Genomic DNA, 15,449 nt, shown 5'->3' on the forward strand with positions numbered 1-15,449 from the left:
GTTACAACACATATTCTGTTAATATCAAGGCGGGAAATACTGTTAAATGCAGAGTATAAATGAGTGGGTAAGCTCACTTTATTTGTTTACTTTTAGGAGAAATGGTTCCTAAAGAGTGTCATAAGGCTATGATTTTCTGCTATTTTACCATCCAGTGGTGCACATTCACATAATGGAGTTTTCAAAGGGGAAGTAGAATCCTCTCCAAAATAATGAGACACAGCTGGGAGGCTCTTGGTGACTTTCACACGACAGCAGATGCCACAGATGTCCACTGACCTTTCTTTCTGGGATTTTTTTTTGTTGGACATAGCCATTCTTAGAATGGAGAAACATGTTGGGGTTCTTAAAGTCCTTTAGAATAAGTGTAAGTTTTGGAGGGGTGTAACAAAGAAAATCACGTTGGCTGTAAGTATTTCCTGCTGTTGAACGATGTGTGTCAGGAGAAAGGTTATGGAGGGTAACTCCTTGTGAATGAGTTGCAGAAGGCAAATTGTCATCTGTTCAAAGGGTTAGAGTAATCTTAGCTTTAATCTAGTCACGCATTAGGGAGACAGACTACCCATGAAAAGCTCTAGAAATCTATGAGTCTGTGTGCTCTCTCTTACCCTGAAACTTAATTTACAGGACAAAATGCTGCTGGTTCTGTCCAGTTTGTTGCTGCCTGGTGGCAGGGTCAGTCACTCATTCTTCCAGTTGGTCAGCAATTCTGTTTCTTTTTTCTGAAAACTGTGATGAATCTACTGTTTCAGGCACCCTCAGTCTGGTCACTAAATTCAGGTCCTTAGAAGCTGAACATTACAACAGAGATCTCACAGAGCTTGTGGTAGGGTCAGATAATGTAAACCAGGGCATTTCTGTGATCAGTGTTTTTGGTTTTGTTTTGTTTTTTAAGGTTAGGGGATACTGGCACAGTTATTTAATCGTACCAATTTTGGTTGTAATATTTTATTTTTAAAATTTTTTGAAGTTCATTTGAGAGAGAGAGACAGTGTAGGTGGTGGTGGGGGAGTGGGGGGGGGGGTGGAAAGACAGAGAAAAAGCACCAGTGGGGGAAGGGCAGAGAGACAGAGAGAGTCCCACTCAGGCTCCACACCATCAGCCCAAAGCCCAAAGTGGAGCTCAAACTCACAAAACCGAGAGATCATGACCTGATCCGAAACCGAGAGATACTTAACCAACTCAGCCACCCACGCGCCCCAGGTTGTAATATTAAACACACACACACACACACACACACACACACACACACACACACACGCACACCTGAAATGTTTTTTTCTTAAAGTCACACTTGGCAAAACCCAAGAGTGGAGGGGAGAGTGTTCTGAGAATGAATACCAACACTCTCAGCACTCTCTTCAGGTGCTGGCCGGGTTGCCTGTGGTGCTGCATCAGAGGGGGGGTACAGCAGCAGGGCGAGGCTGGCTTCTGATGTTCACGTAGCTTCGGTCTCCTTGCAAAGGCAGTACTAATACACAAGGAGCGTTCAAGAACAAGGCCCGTGGGATCCGTATGGCCCATCTCTAAATACTGTGGGGATCCCCAAGTGGTGACCTCTTGAGGAACTGAAACAACCTGAAGCCCTAATGGAAGTGAGACCAGAGCTGATCCTGAAGGGTAAGATTTTGTAGGGAAGTCATGCTAGACAGGAGTGACCTCAGAGCCCCAGCTCTTTCTTTGCTGAAGTCCTTTTAGGGACCATCTCCATGGACTGGACTGACTTCTAGGTACTGAGCTACCATTTCCACGGCTCTGCCTGGCCTCCGTCTGCAGCTTTTCAGAGTTCATGGAAAGGGACTGCTTAGGTTGTAACCCTTGGAAAGATGGGCTGGCTAGGTCAGCAGAGAAAGCTGTGGAAAAAGCGGGCATTCTGATGGAATGTGACACCCACCCCCCACCCCCCTGCTCAGGGCTGGCTGCAGTGAGCCACATCAATGCTGTCATTCGGGAAGGCGACCCCGAGAACACGCTGCTTGCCCTGAAGAGACCGGAGGCCCAGCTGCCTGAAGTTTATCCTTTTGCTGCTGGGATGTATCAGAACGAACTTTTCAACCTCCAGAAACAGAACGCCATGGTAAGTCCGAGGGCACTCCAGTTACAAAGATGTTAATTCTAAGTTAGAGCTGTGAGGAAGGCAGTTTAGGAAAGGTGAATGGGCATAGAGTCTTTAACTTGTATCAACCCCCATTCCCACTCCCTCCCTGGACCAATTCCATGGCTGAGTTCCTCTTTAAATCCTGCTTTTTATCTCTGTAAAGAATCTGAATAGTTAGGAAATTCAAGCAGGGCTCAACACAAACACACCTTGAAAAGAAGTCATTCTTGTTCTCTGGTTTTTGAAACACGTTGGATAACTTTTTCACTATACTGAAATTTTTTTCAAATATGTCATGTTTTTGAAATAGAATAATTAGCTGTGAATCCGCAGTTCTAGAAATCTGCAACCAAGAACATTAGCACCATGGCTTTAATTTTTTGTAAATTTCGTGCTGCTTAATATGCTGATGATATTAAACAGTAATACATATGGTTACAGTATTAAAACCATGTGTTTATATAGGATTAACCCAGACAACGGAACAGAATAAAAATTACTGGAAGCAGAGCCAAGAATTAAGTATATGAGAACACTAGTATTTCAAAAAGGTGGGGAAAAGAATGAAATCCTTCCAAGTGTTTAACCATTTGGGAAAGAAAACATGACCTCACTCTACATATCAGAATAAATTTCCAGTATAAAAAGTTAAATGTAAAAAGTAACTTAAAAAATGAAGGCTCGAAGGAAACGTAAAAGAACACTGGATCTTAAAAATCCGAAATGGCACTGTTGCACCAGAAAAAAGTGAGGAGGAGAGGCCGAGAGCATGAACAGCTAATTCACAAAGCAAGGAATATACGCTGACACACAAAAAATGTCCAACCTCAATCGGAAGTAAATGTGAATTAAAATAGTTATTTTGGGAAATCAGATTGGTAGAGTGTTGAGAGATCTAATGTAGCGTAGGCATAAATTTGGCACAGCAGGCGTCTTCACAGCCGGTGGAAGCAGGAATGGTGCACCCTTTCTGGAGAATGAGCTCAGCAATGTGTATGCAAGTTTATTAGCCATTATCCTGTCAATTACATTGCTAGGAAAAGAGCCTAAAGAATACGAATCAAAAAGTATTCACAGCATGGTGTATAATACTGAGAAGCAAGGAACAAACCATGTGCTTCGCAACAGATTGCACACACTAAATCAAGCAGAAAAAATGAGATCAAAACATACAGCATTGTCTAGAGGGTTTTTGGTAATAGGAATAAAAGCAAGTTCTGCTAAAAAAAAAAAAAAAAAAAAAAAACTTCTATAAATGTTTGCAGGAATTAAAAATAAAAGGATATACCTTAAAGGGCTTGGGTGGGAGGATTTTTTTTCTTACTCTTGATTATCAAGACTTCTCATTTTCTGAAAAGAAAGATGTTAGTTTATAATAAAAGAAAAAGAGCTTATCTTCTTAAGTTGCACTTAGGTTCTTTCATTAATAGTTCTCCCATTCCAGAAGCTTTGAAGCCCAAGGCTACTTACGCTCAGGCCTAGTGATTCATTCCTAACTGGTCATCAGTCAGCCTGTGGTTGTCCAGCCCCGTTTCTTCTTTTTCTTATCCTTGCTGCTGTAATACCACATTAGATACTTGTGGGCACTTCACTGGAAAGGGTAGAGGAGGTGGATCTCAAGTGATTTCATTCTGCTCTTCTGTTTATAATTTTATACCTTCCTTACATGTTAAATATGTAGTTCATGTAAGAAATTTGGATAAAATTTGCTTACATGCTCCCTATAATAACCTCCATCTTGCTGTTTGCTTTTGTTACTCTAAAATCCATTGCTGTGAGATACCTGTGGAGATCCAGAAAGCTATAATGCATTTTATATAAATATTACATTGTATACATTAAATACAGAAAATATCCTAAATGTAAATATAGTTGTCAGCTTCTTTCTATTCATTTGATGCTCCCTCTATGTTCCTTTACTATGATGGAAGAAGTAACCCTTTTGAAGTTGGACCAAGTTAGTATAAAATGGTTAAAAGGAAGAGAACATTTAAGGGGGAAGGTGTTCTAAAGTGTAAGATGAGTTGTTTTTTTTTATTTATTTGAGTATAGTTTTTTTTAGGTTTATTTATTTATTTTGAGAGAGAGAGAGCATAAGCAAGGGAGGGGCAGAGAGAGAGAAGGAGAAAGAGAATCCCAAGCAGGCTCCACACTGACAGAGCAGAGCCCAGTACAGGGCTTGATCTCATGAACCAAGAGATAATGACCTGAACCGAAATCAAGAGTCAGATGCTCACCCAACTAAGCCACTTAGGTGTCCCTCATTTGAGTATAGTTGATACACAATGCTATATTAATTTCAAGCGTGCAAGATAGTGACTTGAAAAGTTTATACTTTATGCTCTGCACATCACAAGAATACCTACCATGAGCTGTATTTTTTTTTAAATAAGCCAAATCCAGAATTATAAATCCTACTTAAATTTACCAAAAAATATACTTCACATTTCTTCAAATATTCAGGACTCAGAGTATATTTTAAATTTTCTACCCAGTTATTAAAAAGTGACTCAGACTATTTTGGAACTAGAATTGATACTCTTGCCTTAACAATTGTAGTTTATCTTTCTGGGCTTATAGGTGAAATTCTCCCCTCTTTTCCTTACTCTTAATTTAAACTGAAAATCACTCCCTAAAATCTTAACCTCACACCCTGAGACAGTGACAGCATTGTCTAATCCTTCACTTAATTATTTGCTAAGTCTGAGCCTGTAAGCAGCTAATATAACTGGCCGGAATCAATTATGGGAATGCACCTGTTTGTGGAATCATAACCATTGGTTGCCATTAACTCTGTCCCCAAAACAATCAGCTAACGACAACCCGGAAGTCTTCACCTGTTCTTTAAAGCCAGTGACAAACAGGTAGCCAGTGAGCCCTCTTCCTCCTGGGTTCTCAGAATCTTTAATTTTTCATTGTTCTTTGAAATATGCATTCTAGAGGTGCCTGGGTGGTTCAGTCAGTTAAGCATTCAACTCTTGATCTCAGCTCAGGTTTTGATCCCATGATTGTGAGTTCAAGCCTCAAGTTGGGCTCCATGATGGACGTGGAACTTACTTTAAAAAAAAAATGCATTCTAAAACCCCATCACATACATGAGGTGTGTAATTTGGGAAACTTTTATTGCTTACATTTTTCAACAGAACTACTTGGCCCACGAGGAGCTCTTGATTGCAGTGGAAATGCTGTCTGCTGTTGCTTTACTAAACCAGGCCTTGGAAAACAATGATCTTATGTCCGTGCAGAATCAGCTCAGAAGTCCAACAATAGGCTTCAATAATCTGGATGAATCATATGTAGAACGGTAAGGGAACATCTTCCAAATCTCCTTTTAATGCAGAACTGTGTGTTTGGCAGATCTTGCATATTAAAGATGTGTTCTTTGCTGAAGAATACCCTATCTCTGTACTCATGTTCTTAAAAGCTAGTCTACTTTGTTTTGAGAGTCCTTCTAATATGCGTCCTTTTTTACAGCGTTTCTTTTAGGGGGACAAAGAGTCTAAAAATGATCATATAATGGCTTTGACTGATTGATTTGTCATTACCAAAGATTATTGGATAGGCTAAAAATAAAAGAACTATTGAAAACATACCTTCCCTTGGGCTTCTTTTGAAGACAACTGAATGTAGAAGAGTTGGAAGGAACTTTAATAACCATCCAGTCTAATCTTCTTTTACTGATGAGAGAACTAAACTTGGATTTATGGACCTACAGTTGGGCAGTTGAATCTCAAACCCTGTTCTTTTTGATTGTTAAGCCAAAGGAATCCTGAGACCACAGTGGATCGTGTTAGTGGGTAACAGTCTCAGTTTAGCAGCTTCCATTTCATGTTTCTGAAATATGCTGCTAGATAGTACACTTGATAGTATAAAATGCTATAGCAGTTCTAGAGAGAAAATTAAAGGGCCAGAATAAGGAGCCCATCAGAGATTCCGTAAGACAAAGGTCCCAAGTTAAAAGGAGTGATTTTCTGTCCTGGATTCTTGTTAGCCACTAGGGGGAGATGTCTGCATAGATCTTGACAAAAGCTCTTTTCAGGTCCTGATTCCAGCTGGAACTACTTAAATAGGTAGATTGGGTAATTGTCTTGGATCGTGTACATTGTACAAGAAAACTGAAAAGACTTTAGATTTTTTTTAAATGCTTTACCACTTGTCTGTGGAGAGAATGGCCCCAAAGCGGTAGGACAGAAGAGTTTGCTTTTTAGTCTTCTTGGAGAAACTGATGCTCTTATTCTGCATAAATTTGGCCCCCTGGTTAATATAACTCTTGAGTCTGTTACCAAGGTAATTTATTTCCACCTCCACTATTTCTGATGGCACCATTCTCTTCCCCAAGCTTAGAAACCTCAAGTTCAACTCATTTTCCTCAGCCCTGTGCTGCCTTGTGCTATGAACAGCCTGCTCATCTCCTTCCCTGACAACAGCCAGTCTGGGGGTGTTAGCTCTGTCAAATGTCCCCATTTCCCAGCCAGTACCTCATTTGATTTTTCACCTTTACTTCTGTCATCACTTCCAGATTGGTCTTCCTGTGTCTTTTCTATCCTCATTTATTCTCATCTAACCAGTCTTTGCTGCTTTCCCTCAGTGCTTAAGTGGAAGACAAAGCTGGTCACTCCTTTATGAAACTTACAGCCCTGTGGGGCTGTAATGGGATGTCTTGGTGAGGTAATTGTCATGACTGTCCCACCCATTGGGCATCCTGGCCGCTGTCCTCTAAATAAGCGTGCTCCCTCCCTCCAGATCATCCACTTTGATTACGAAAATTCCTCACTACCTCCCCAATTTACAAATGACCTGTTAAGGAAATGGTCTCACACCCCGTTTGAAAACCACTTTTACCCCTGTGGTTTTCAACTTGGGCCTACAGATACAGCCTCAGAGTTCAAGTATTCTGTATGGGAAACTTTAAAAATTGGCTCATTTTTAATAATCTTTTTAAAGCTTGACTTAAGCACTTTGTGGGCCAGCTGGATGACCAGTACCAAGATGAGATTTCAAGGTCCCCTTTGGTTCTTGTACTGACAGCCCTCATTGATCTTCTCAGCCTCAGCATTTTACTTGCCTGGTCAGCTTTTTAACTCAGTTCTTGGAAACCCAAGTTCACAGGTTTTCAAGATGAAGAAACGTGGCTCTATCTGGGCCTCACCCCATGCTCTTCCAAGTTCTTCATAGCACAGGGGTGTGGGGCAGGGCAGCCTTGATGAATCAGACAGAGTGTCAACCTGTTGAGCGTGGCTTCCACCCTTGGGCTGTGGTTTCCCAGAAAGACTCATTTGTCTAATTCTCACCAAAGTGCTGTCTAGTTGGTATTGGCTCTAGGCATATGTTGTCCCAGATTAATTGTTCTAAATGTAGCTGTGGTTATAATGCTCTCCATTTGTTCCTTGTTCTCATCTGAATTAAGAACATACCCCTTACTGTAAACATGTTGTTCTGACCTTAGCTCTCGGTCCAGCTCTCCTTGTGTTTTGCACCTCAGCCAACCTGGATCCTAATACACTGTGGACTTTCTGGCCTGCCTGCTTCTATGCATGGTCGTGTCCCCACCAGGAATGGAGTGCCGGTCACCCCTGTCCTGGCACACTCCCGGAGCTGCCTTCCATAGATTATTCTTTCACAAATTATTTCCATACTTCTCTCCACCCCAGCTAATGTCATCTCTCCTGAGAACTAGCATTCTGTGGTTAGAGGAACATAGCACCGGAGTCACACATACTTGAGTCTGACTCTTCATAATCTTGTCTCCTCATCTAAGCACAAAAAAAAAAAAAAAAAAAAAAAAGCAAAAACACTCACTCTGCATCTGCAGAACAGTTTCAAAGATTAAATGCTTGGTTTGATGCCTGTCTCGGGCAAGGTGTTCTACCACTAAGGGTTTCCTTCCACTTCTTCCTTGGAACTTTGTTATTTCTACTCTCCTGGACTGTCTGTTACGACATTTCTTGTGCTCTGCTTTTATACCCTGTTTGAGTTTCTGTCTTCTTAACCCCTGGGCTGAAAGCTCCTGCACCTTGTTCATGCTCACAGCCCTGCATGCCTGCCACAGGCCTTGCCACGTTGGTTTCATGTTAATAATCATTTGCCGAACTGAATTGGGATTGTAATCCTCTTGGAGCTTCAGAAGTCTGTTAGAAATGCAGTATTACTGGTCTGCCTGTAGCAAACAGTGAGGAGAGCTCAGAGAGGTGTGGAGGGAAAGGACTCAGATCTCTCTGTGAGGGTGAACTGCAGAGTATTTTCTGTGGTTGGTCCCTTAGTACCGGACACTCATCCTCACATGGAAAAGCCAGTGGAGTTCTGCTGCATCACTTGTAAAATCTCTTCCTTTTGGCCATCGTTGATTCATTTTGTTTCTAAAGAAACAACGTGCAATTCTGGGATTTTTTTCTGCATTCCTCCTTAAGCTTTCTCGTTTTATTCCCATCGAATCATCATTTAGATGTTAAGCATGTGAAATGCCCATGGGGATTTCGCATTTGCTTACAGAATGGTCTCTGTCTATAAGGGGTATTAACAAATGCAAGTTGAAGTTTATCCATTTTGTTATTGTATCCAGTATTATTTATATATTACTAGTGCAGCAGAGTGTTTTCCTAGGCTTGTAAGGAGTGGTAGGGTGAAAATCTCAAACACGACAGCCAGTTTCAGGCCTGAATTTAGTGATCCCTCATTCGGTCACAGATAAAGGATCATCGCCACCACTTCCTACACTGAATGATGTTTTTCCCTCTCAAGCTACACTCTGTAGGCACTCTGTGCACCTTTAAGCACGCAGAATTTTGAGAAAATTGGTCACAATCAGGAAAACAATTTTTTTCAATAGTTTGTTTATTTGGCAAGCGAGTGGTGCTCTGTTAGTGCAGAACCCAGCACGGGGCTCAAACCCACAAACGGTGAAGTCGTGACCTGAGCTGAAACCAAGAGGCAGACACTCAACTGACTGAGCCACCCAGGCGTCCCAGGAAAACAATTTTAAACTGAACATGATGTTATTAGGGCGCCTGGGTGGCTCATTCGGTTAAGCAGCCGACTTCGGCTCAGGTCATGATCTCGTGGTCCGTGAGTTCTAGCCCCGCGTCAGGCTCTGTGCTGATGGCTCAGAGCCTGGAGCCTGCTTCAGATTCTGTGTCTCCCTCTCTCTGACCCTCCCCTGTTCATGCTGTGTCTCTCCCTTTCTCAAAAATAAATAAATAAACGTTAAAAAAAATAAACTGAACGTGAGGTTCCTTTTTTTAACCTCTGCTGTTAGCAATCCAAAGATGCTATTCAGAAGTCAAAATGCATAGTGAATAAATATGTACGTAGAAGACTGATCTTTATTTCCATGGTGCAATGCAAAAGCAAACTAAACTATTGAGTTTCTTTACTTTAGGCTAGAGTAGCTCATGGTAGCTTACAGTTGCAACATTGGTTCTGTGATTTTTAACTGGGAAAATTGTTGAGAAATGACAGTTTCTTAACATATCAAGGTGGATAATTTTTTTTCCCTAAAATTCCCCAACCAAGGCAAGTAATTGAGGTGGTTGACCAAACTCTGTTTTCCATAATAAAGAGGGTCAGAGGTCAGAAATGAGGTATAAGAGTGCCGTGGCAGTGACTGGACACAGAGGGAGGTTTTTCAGTAGGTGCTGTGGAGACTTACGAAAAATGGACAGGTGAGGAGGGATTTTACAACATTCTGATTCAACCCCTATACCACCTTATCAAGAAAATGTATAGTGAAAATGTGTGTTATTCATCAGGGTTTCTGGAAGGAACAAGAAAAATGAGAAGGGTTGAGAACCATGGTTGAGAACCATGGTAATTCTGAATTTTATCACATAAAACTTATCTGGGGCATGCCTGGGTGGCTCACTTGGTTAAGCATCTGACTCTTGATCTCAGCTCAGGGCTTGATCTCAGTGTTGTGAATTCAAATCCCATGTTGAGCTCCATGCTGGGCTTGGAGCCAACTTAAAAAAAAATTACCTACAGCCTCAACAGAGTCAAAACATGCAAAGGCAAGGAAAATTAGTAACTGAGGGGGAAGAAAGCAGTTTCGTAGAGTTGAGGACTTCAAGGGTTTTTTTTGTTTTTTTTGTTTTTTTTGTTTTTTTTTTTTTTTTTTGCTTAAGTTGGGTACAAGGTTGGATTTTGAGGTACTTTCATTAAACAGCATTTGTTTCTGATTCTGTGTCTCCCTCTCTCTCTGACCCTCCCCCGTTCATGCTCTGTCTCTCTTTGAAAAATAAACAAACATTAAAAAAAAAATTTAAAAAAAACCAGCATTTGTACATAAAGTATCTTTAAGAAAAAAAATGTAATATAAGTGAGCTTGTTGTATGTTCACAAAGGTGTGAAAGAACATTTCATGTGTCTTTCTCCTTTTTAACCTTATAGCATCTACTTTTGGCCATGTGCCAAATTTGAGATGCACAAAATGAACAAAGAGTGAGTGTCTCTGATTAGTGTTAATGATTCTCTTCTCTTCCACAGTTACACAAATGCACTATTCACCATGAAGCTGGAAGCCTTATCCCAAGGGCAAGAGAATTTAAGCTGGAATGAAATTCAGAAGTGTATAGATACGGTGAATATTCAAATTCAAGAAGAAAACGATCGTAAGTATGGAACACGTTCCTTCACATAGTATAATGAGCAACTAAGGTTTCTGGACTACTTAGTTCCCTAGATTAGGAATGCAGATTTTTGCTCATGGAGCCCCAAGAGAGCACTCTTCCCTGATACGCATGTGTATATATAAATTTTATGCCTGTTATACTGTGTCACCGTATATGCATTACAAAGCATACATAAAAAGACATAAAAGGATGGGGTAAAAATATGTAAACAGAAGTCCTCATGTTTTCTTATTTATACTTCACAGGTGAATACTCTAGTTAACTCAGTTTTTAAAATTTTTTTTAATGTTATTCATTTTGGAGAGAGACACAGAGCATGAACAGGGGAGGGGCAGAGAGAGAGGGGGAGACAGAATCTGAAGCAGGCTCCAGGCTCTGAGCTGTCAGCACAGAGCCCAACACAGGGCTCGAACCCACGAACGGTGAGATCATGACCTGAGTGGGAGTCGGACGCTTCACTGACTGAGCCACCCAGGTGCCCCATAACTCAATTTTTTAGATGCTCAACTTTATTTTGATCTTTTATTTGGGCTTTTTTTTTTTTTTTTGAAGTTTGAACATGTTCCTACCCTAAGAAGAAATTGGAACAAAAACTAACTGTTGCTTTAGGATCACATACCATGATTGATGATTGACTGTGTATCTAGAAATTATGAGCTACCTGCGTGAAAATGGACAATCCCAAGAAGATATGCTCTGAAACATGCTTTCTTGAAGATACACTTGCCTCCTTATCATTTGCCTCTTGCTTGCAAAAACAGAGTGTGGAATCAAGAGCTCTGTAACTAAGCAATCAGTGTAGTCACTGCTTTCCTGTAGCATGAACTATCACATTCAAGTTCCACGTGGTCTGTTTCATCATAAAAACAAACTAGCACCATCATCTTTGGCTTCCTCTGAGCTCTTTGATTTGTCAGCAACATTTAGATTAAGATCGCTGATGTCCGTGACCTCCCCTCTGTCCTCCATCTTTGACCTATAACTCATTCTAAGTTTGCTGACCCAATAGGCAGATAGTTCTCTCACACGTTTAGGCTGTTCTAGTGCGTTTTGGTGAGGTCTTAGGTCTGGTCTTCTAAGGCAGAATCTAACTTTGGGATAGTAAAATCCCTGTCGAGATAAAAACATATGACTTTGTTATTTAATTGCATTTGCATAATCTGCTTTGCTTTCTTTACTCTTTCCTATGAGCCCTGTGCCCAGTATCATGGCAGCGTTTGTTTTGTTGTTGTTGTTGTTGTTGTTAAACATCTTACTCTAGGTGCCTAATAGATAACATGTATTCAGATATGCTGCTTTGACATCATATTCACAGATGGGCCACTGTTACACATATATCCAGGCAGTTTCTTCATTTTGTCCTTTTTAAGTTATATAAGTCTAAATTTCCTCTTCTCTGACCACACAGCTTGCTGCTGCCTCTCTGCGTGTCCTTTGAGATATTTTGGAATCCCTGCAATCGGACAGTTTGCACACAGCCCACTTAGCTTTTTTCTGACACGTTGCCTTGGTCGCTGGTGGTTCTTGCCAGATGTTAGTCAAGAGGGAAGCACTAATGTGAGCAGATGTTTGATATCGTCTGGTCTGGACGGACACTAGTGTATGTCCTGTTACAAAGTTCACACCCCCAGCCCCCTGCCCTCCTGCCCTGCTACTTGACTCCCAGCTGCACACTCTTGAGTTTCCTGCAGCAATCGTTTGAGTGCTTTGGCTAATGCAATTCAAGAGTAGGACTCCTCTGTTTCGGTAAGCAAAACTAAGAATCAGGTCCCATCTTTGTTTTCTCATTTTTTCCTAGTTCTTGCTGGCAATACCCACAGTCCAGGCCTTTGGTAATTTCTATATGTGCTGCTTTTATGGCAAAGGTGCATTAGTTCTCAGTGCTAAATGGTTGTACTTTTACTCCCATTCTGGACGTTAATTAAAAAGCAGGGTGGAGGATGCCATTTTTGTTGCAGACTATCCAGTAGAGCTTTTGCTTTTTTTTAGGAAAAGAAAAACAAGTAACATTTGTATCACTTAACAAAAGAATGGCTTTTTGTTAGGTGGGTGTTATATCTAAGCAGAAATATTTTTGGATTGGTATCTTTGGATTGGTATCGATTTGTCTGTATAGGCATCTACACTGCATGTATTTTCCATGGGCTGTACGTCACATGGCTGTTATCATATTTCCTTTGATTATCATGTCATGAAGGGCATATGCCATAACCACAATAGTTATTTCAGAGACTTCTTTATCCCATTTCCTTTCTAGAATTTGGAGAACTCAGTGCAGAATATATAATTTCTCTGTGCTTTGGTTTGTTTTATTAGGTCACAATGAGGTATTTTTGTTCAAAGTTCTTGAATTCTTGAGTGTGATATCCTCTGTTTATGTAATTGTTTTAAAAGCTACATAAAAATATACACCATTGTGAACAGACATAAATTGCACAGTATAGTAATTAAACCACCCCAAAGAGCTAAGGATTTTTCATGGACACCTTGAAAGTGTATTACCCTTCCCACCCTGCCCCTGCCACACACACACTTCAAGGTCTAATCCTGTGTCTGAATTGTGATGTGGATAAGGTACCACAGCTAATGGAAATGCTAAATGTGGAAGGTGCATTTAATAGAGAAGATGCTAAGTGCATTTCCTCAGACTTGGAGGCTCTGTTGATTTCTTCCTGGAAAGTTCACTTTTCCTGCTAGAGCCAGAGAGGAGCATCAGTTTAACCACGTAGCCTAAACAAGGTAGTTTTGTTCTTTGAATTTTTGCTTTTTAATTTAGTAGGTACTTGTCTTTGTAGGTTAACTCATCTGCTATCTCAAATGCATGAGCTGTAAGAGAATATCCACTGTCTCACTGGAATAGAACATTATAGTCTCTGTGATGGTTTAAAGAAGTGGGTCATGAACTGGGGCTCAGCAATGGGATTTTCCCTTCTTTTATAAACAGAGGAAGTGATGCGCATGTGCCCTGGTGGCTTCTGGGTAGGTCTTACATGTCCTGTGAGGTCATTTACTATGACCTCAGTAGCTTGTGTTCTTAGAAACATACCAAACAAAAACTTAAACAAGTGGTTTCAACCAAGTCAGCTGGAATGCACTCAGTCCCAGGTGACTGGCCATTAGGAACACATATTCTCTTTCTCAGACATAGTTCTGTTAAGATCATTTTTGGATGGAGTGTTTAAAAGTATTTGGAACAGTCTACCGAAGAGACTTCATGTCCAGGGAATGATATGAAGTATCCCATGCTCTCCAGGTTGTAACTACTACAGGGTAAAACGATAATACCTTGTATGTGGATAGTACTTAGACTTTCCTGAGTTCTTCCAATGTTTTCAGATCATGTAACTTGAGTGTTAGGGAACTATTTTTGCTTTTCCTTCAAACATGTTTAAGTGTTAGAATCTAGAATAATTTATGGCCTTTTAGATCATCCCTTTTCTTCTACAGATAAATCTCTTCATTCTTAGCATATGAATATCGGGATGAAGATACTTCTTAAAAATTATAACTACTTTATTCCATAGCATGTCACATTTGTAAAGTGACTGATGATTGTGTTTGAAAAAATAACTGACAGAATGAGAAATAGTGAGTTTGGCTTTAGGAATATTTATTTTCAAAACTTACTGCTTGTTAATGTTGACCTTCTTTCCTAGTTCTTGTACATCAGCACTAAGCTGGGAAGTGAAAAAACCCCGTTTGTGTGTGTGTGTATATGTGTGTGCATATACAGTTGACCCTTGAACAGCGTGGTTTGAACTATATGGTTTTTTTTTTTTAATCAGTAGAGTACTCTAAATATATTTTCTCTTAGGATTTTCTTAACATTTTCTTTTCTCTGGCTTACTCATTGTAAGAATACATGTTACTTGACTATGTTATTACTGAGGCTTCCAGCCAGTAGTAAGCTCTGATTAGTTAAATTTGGGGGGAGTAAAAAATTATACCTGATTTTTTTTTCAATATATGAAATTTATTGTCAAATTGGTTTCCATACAACACCCAGTGCTCATCCCAAAATGTGCCCTCCTCAATACCCATCACCCACCCTCCCCTCCCTCCCACCCCCCATCAACCCTCAGTTTGTTCTCAGTTTTTAACAGTCTCTTATGCTTTGGCTCTCTCCCACTCTAACCTCTTTTTTTTTTTTTTTTCCTTCCCCTCCCCCATGGGTTTCTGTTACGTTTCTCAGGATCCACATAAGAGTGAAACCATATGGTATCTGTCTTTCTCTGTATGGCTTATTTCACTTAGCATCACACTCTCCAGTTCCATCCACATTGCTACAAAGGGCCATTTTTCATTCTTTCTCATTGCCACGTAGTACTCCATTATGTATGTAAACCACAATTTCTTTATCCATTCATCAGTTGATGGACATTTAGGCTCTTTCCATAATTTGGCTATTGTTGAGAGTGCTGCTATAAACATTGGGGTACAAGTGCCCCTTTGCATCAGTACTCCTGTATCCCTTGGGTAAATTCCTAGCAGTGCTATTGCTGGGTCATAGAGTAGGTCTATTTTTAATTTTCTGAGGAACCTCCACACTGTTTTCCAGAGTGGCTGTCCCAGTTTGCATTCCCACCAACAGTGCAAGAGGGTTCCCGTTTCTCCACATCCTCTCCAGCATCTATAGTCTGATTTGTTCATTTCGGCCACTCTGACTGGCGTGAGGTGATATCTGAGTGTGGTTTTGATTTGTATTTCCCTGATGAGGAGCGACGTTG

At 40.5% G+C, this 15,449-nt stretch overlaps 1 protein-coding gene across 4 annotated transcripts in view; it reads left to right on the plus strand.

Annotated features, from left to right (window-relative positions):
* Window positions 1–15,449, plus strand: part of IQGAP2 (IQ motif containing GTPase activating protein 2) — a 294,230-nt gene that overhangs the window by 181,329 nt on the left and 97,452 nt on the right. For 3 of the 4 annotated variants that reach the window (XM_042988699.1, XM_042988712.1, XM_042988703.1), the window contains exons 10-12: window positions 1,914–2,077; window positions 5,242–5,402; window positions 10,577–10,701. In XM_042988699.1, the coding sequence (XP_042844633.1) occupies window positions 1,914–2,077; window positions 5,242–5,402; window positions 10,577–10,701 (450 nt within the window). Of the gene's footprint in view, window positions 1–1,913; window positions 2,078–5,241; window positions 5,403–10,576; window positions 10,702–13,756; window positions 13,828–15,449 lie in introns of those variants that run through there. The other variant, XM_007079831.2, reaches the window with a different exon arrangement.

This window comes from Panthera tigris, chromosome A1 (genome assembly GCF_018350195.1).
Source record: "Panthera tigris isolate Pti1 chromosome A1, P.tigris_Pti1_mat1.1, whole genome shotgun sequence".
Lineage (NCBI taxonomy): Eukaryota > Metazoa > Chordata > Mammalia > Carnivora > Felidae > Panthera > Panthera tigris.